The 4,944-nt window shown below is 35.3% G+C and overlaps 1 protein-coding gene across 1 annotated transcript; it reads left to right on the top strand.

Moving 5' to 3' along the window:
* The first annotated feature begins 2,570 nt into the window (after window positions 1-2,570).
* On the top strand, window positions 2,571-4,309 carry LOC137617058 (uncharacterized). The gene is made up of 2 exons (XM_068346906.1): window positions 2,571-2,795; window positions 3,786-4,309. The coding sequence occupies exons 1-2, from the start codon at window positions 2,702-2,704 to the stop codon at window positions 4,307-4,309; spliced, it is 618 nt and encodes a 205-aa protein (XP_068203007.1). The 5' UTR covers window positions 2,571-2,701.
* Window positions 4,310-4,944: the final 635 nt, after the last annotated feature.

Genomic DNA, 4,944 nt, shown 5'->3' with positions numbered 1-4,944 from the left:
CTATGTAAAGATCTGACATTTAAAAATTTGTTAAAAACTACATCCTCGTCCTGTCCAATGCTACAAATGCTATGAATTTGGGCACATTAACACCAAATACACTAATGGCAAAAGATGCTTTAAGTTTTTGAAGTTTTATTACGTCTCTGGTTTATTGGTTCCAGGAAGAGAGATCCCTGCCAACCAAACCAAGGACCGGAGGGCCACGGGTAACTACTCCTGATGATGATAGGCTTTTAGTTAATGTGGTGAGGAATGAGCCATTAACATCGGTGGCTCAGCATACTCGTGACCTCGAGCTTCAATGCCACCTTAACACCTCAGAACGGCGAGCCCATGAGGTTGGTATTTGTAACCACATCCCAGCCAATAAGAGAAATTGACACAGCATCACTAGGAATACCAGCTTGAATTTGCACTATAATATCTATACGTTGATCACTCATTTTGGAAAAAATGTCATCTTTACAGAAGAAAAATATTTTAAATCAGAGGAATAACGAACTAGGCATTGCTGGAGGATACAGAATACCTGCTATGATGAAACAAATATTCAGGAGAAAGCTAAAAGTGGAAGAGTTGGCATTAATTTGTGGGATTGGATGTGGGATGACGGTCCAGAGGAGTTGGTTAAATTGTCTGGAAGGTTCATATGGAAGTATTAGAGGATGTCCTCCTGCCCACAGTGAGAGCTATTTACACTATAATCCTTGACAAACATTATGCAGTTCCTGGGGTCACATTGTAATCTAGATAAATACAATTATGAAATTATGATATATCTCAACAAGTTTATAAATACTAACCAACTGTATATATTTGCTTGTTAATTTGAAATAACGGTCCTAGGACAATTCGAAACCAAGTTCATTTGTCGTCAGTTAATTTGTCCCCAAGTCAATTTGTTATTGGTTAATTTGTCCTCAAAACAAGCAAATAAGATGAAAACTGTACTTTTGAATTAGAATAGTCGCTGAACATTTTTCTTCTTCTTTTCTCTCTCTCTCTCTCAAATGGATTTTTCCTTTGAGAAAGAAAGTTTGGAACTATTACTTTAGGACTAAAATGGTTCTTTTTTAGTTTTACAATTTTGTTTTGTTTTGATGTACAAAACCAAGTTTTTAAATCAGATCGAATTAGATTTATACAAAATACCCATCCATCTACATGGCCACTCACAATATTACTTCAGAAAAAATAAAAACAAAGTGGTCGATCAAGAGAATTATTTATACACAAAGAATAAGGATAATACTGATGGACTGAAGGTATTCTGGAGATAGTGAAGTTGAAAAGTTAAACGACAGTACAGTGTTGTAAATAACTTGATTTGAACAGCTTAATAGGAATTTCAGACATTGGAGGCAAGCCGATTCCAAATATCCAGCCACACCACTTATAAATGAAGCGTTTTCCATTCCAAGTGAATACTTTTACTCTGACATTGATGAAATATTTTTACAGTATGACAGTGGAATTGAAGATCCAAAACGAATGCTAATCTTTGCAAATGACGAAGCACTTCGACATTCAAAATGGTACAAGAATTGGGCGGTAGATAGAACATTTAAATGCTGCTATAGTACATCTTTTTCAGTTATATATAGTGCACATTCAGATAGATTCTTCTAATGCCCCAAGATTGTTGCTTTGCTATCCAACTAAAGTCAAAATACTTATAGCAGACTATTTGCCAAAAGAAATGAATTACTGCAGAAAGAGGAGGCCCTTGATAACATTACTATCGATTTTGAAAGAACTCACCTCAATGGATTTCTGGAATAGATTCCATCTTCCAATTGGCTCTCCTATACTTTCATTTAGAATTAAATTTGTACAAGCATGCTGTACAAGAAGTAATGAAATGCAGATATCACGAAGAGGGCAGATTCAGCCAAAAAAAAAAAAGAAAAAAAAAATCACTTGACGAGAGAATGCCTTGATGAAGTTATTGGGCTGAAGTCTTGAGATGGGCAAGGAGGTTCTTGAAATGGGGAATTTTTTCCTCAGTTCGAGTCTAAATTTGTCTCATCCTATTTCTATTATTTGTTATTGCTTCATCATCCATCATATAAAGCAGCTGTCTACAACTTCGCTGTCAAAACTCTTAAGCCTCTTTCACACAGGACGGTAAATACTGCAAGCAGTAAAAAAACTGCAACAGTATTTACTGCACGACCTAAGCGGACATACAATATGTATACTTTTATTCACACACGACAGATTTTACTGCAACGTTAAATTTGCTGCATGATGCCTGCGTTTGTACTGCTAAAACTGGTGCAGTAGATTTACTGCAACAGTTTAGCTTTCTATGGTTTTCAATAGTATCTTTCACACTATGCAGATTTTACTGCACCCCCTAGTATGTTTCAGAAAGTAGGTCAGCGAGGGTGTGTGCATATTCCGCTCCTACAAGAGGTAGGGATAATTAAAACTAATTTCTTTTTGTTACTCAATGTAATATGTAATGAATGCATTTTGTAATGGCAATATATAAACATTTTTATTATGAAATAAAAGTTAACTTTTTGTTATTCTAAATCTTATTTTTATCATTCTAAATCTTATCTAACCTAACCATAGCTAATCTAACTATATTTACAGGTTAAACGATGAGTGCAACTGACAACGAAAAATTATTTTAGCTGTTGAAAAACACCCTGCACTGTGGGATACGGCCTGCAGCGACTATAAAGACATGCTTCAAAAAGCCAATGCATGGAAGAGCATCTGCGAAGAAGTTGTGGAAAATTATTCAGAAATCGAAGATGACAGAGCAAGAAATGACGTTGGTAAGTAGAAATAGTTGCATATTAAATGTAGTTGTTTTGCCATGACACTGAACCACTGTCGCTCACAAAATAATCTGCAAACATATCTCTGATGCGGTTAGCTCCTCTTCCTCCTTGTTGTCGACCAATATTTGCAACGGTTTGTAATTCATCGCTATTAGTATCATCATGAACTCTGTGTCCATCTCTTGTTCGCACAAAATTATGAAGCACGCAACAGGCTTTTACGATATCTATTGCTAAATCCTTAGACACATTAAGTGGACGATGGAAAATCCTCCACTTGTTGGACAATATTCCAAACGTACATTCTATGTACCTCCTTGCACGTGATAAACGATAGTTAAAGATTCGTTTTTTAGTTAACATGCGGCCTGCATATGGTCTCAAGACTGTTTCTGATAGCCCAAAAGCCTCATCAGCGACAAACAAACGGCATTTCAATGGTGCTGTCATTTGGTAAAAATTTTGGTTTTGGTATGTTTAGATTACCACTTTGTAATGATTTGTAAAAAGGATCTTTTAAATATTGTCGAGTCACAATCCTTTCCGTATGATCCCATATCAATGTACGAAAAGCAGTAGTTGGAATCGCATACAGCTAAAAGCACAATTGAAAAGAAATTTTTATAATTGTAATACAAGGATCCAGAATTATTAGGGCTAATAAGTCTGACGTGTTTGCCGTCTATTGCCCCCAAACAGTTGGGAAAATTTGCGTTTTTTTCAAAGTCTTGTGCTATGCTAGTCCAATTCTCCTCCATGTACAGAGGTAAGCATTTGGCTTGCAATGCTTGCCATATTTCAATACAGACCTCCCTTATTGCTGCACTTATTGTTGATATGCCTAGCCGATAGGAATAATGCAGCTCTGTCATTGTGCAACCAGTGGCTAAGTATCTGAAAAGAAAAAAATATAATCAGAGTAGCAAAATATCTTACAATGTTTGATATTGGTTTTTAATATTACTCTATTTTGTTTTATTTCAGCTAAGCAACTTCAGGTGAAATGGAGGATCCTGCGTGATGCTTTCCGAAGGAATCATAAAGCAATTAAAAATGCTCCGTCTGGATCAGCCGCAAACAAACGATCGTACTTGTACGCCCCGCAAATGCTATTTCTATTAAAGACGCTTGATGCCGCAGAAACCACCTCAAATATTCCGGGATGTCATGTTGATAATCAAGGTGATTTAGAGGTTCAACCTTCTCCTAAAATTGAAAGAAGATCTAAGAAACCAAAATCAGTGGATATGCAGATAATTGACTACCTGAATAAGCAAGATGAAAGCGCATCAGATGATATAGAATTATGTTTTAGATCTTTGCATTCATCTGTTAAAGATTTTACAGAAGATGAAAAATTCGAGCTGAAAGCACGGGTCATATCAGTAATCTCTGACATAAGAAAATCTAGATCTAATTATCCCCACAACAATGTCTCACAAATATCTGGAGCTGCGACATATTACCCGTATAATGTTGCTAATAAGACGGCGCCACAATACCGCTAATTCAAGGACCTCCAGTTGGACAAGTGCAGCAAATGCCAAGTTTATCATATACACAATTAGAGCCAAGGCAATGTTCATATAACTCCAACCCTCCTTCCGTTTCATCTGTCTCTAGTGACTCATCGGTAATTGATATTCTTAATTTTAATTGATATTTTAAATAATTTCTAAAGAATAAAGAATCATAGTCATGTAAAATAGTCAATATATATAAGGAACCTCTTGGAGGTTATATTGTTTGTTACATGAATTTTGTTTATATGGATTCAAATTATACGCAAAAGTAGCATTTATGTTATTATTTGTTTTTGTTTAGACGGGTTACATTATTATGAGGTAATGTATATTATCAGTAAAAAATGGTATTATTATTTTTTTGCATATTTTTTATTTTATATGGAGCGAAATAGGAAATAAAAGTATTTCTGTAGATAAAGTTTTTTATAAATAAAGATTTGTTATTATTATGTTGCCATAATTATTAAAACCTACTTAGTTAGGAAAATTGAAATACGTTACCTACCTGAGAGTCAAAGCCAGTTTTTCAATAGCAGGTACGGCGTCTCTCATCTGCGTGTTGTTGTGGGTTAAGTTGCCTTGGACATATGATAATAGCTCGTCAAAACTTTTGGCTC

The sequence above is a fragment of the Palaemon carinicauda genome, chromosome 2 (genome assembly GCF_036898095.1).
Source record: "Palaemon carinicauda isolate YSFRI2023 chromosome 2, ASM3689809v2, whole genome shotgun sequence".
In the NCBI taxonomy this organism is placed as follows: Eukaryota; Metazoa; Arthropoda; class Malacostraca; order Decapoda; family Palaemonidae; genus Palaemon; species Palaemon carinicauda.
This window is presented reverse-complemented; position numbering and strand designations above follow the sequence as displayed.

Excerpts from the sequence above, each read along its gene's own strand:
- LOC137617058 (XM_068346906.1), top strand. The coding sequence starts at position 2,702 with ATGCTTCAAAAAGCCAATGCATGGAAGAGCATCTGCGAAGAAGTTGTG. Across the intron at positions 2,796-3,785 it reads CAGAGCAAGAAATGACGTTG|CTAAGCAACTTCAGGTGAAA; the intron begins GTAAGTAGAAAT and ends GTTTTATTTCAG.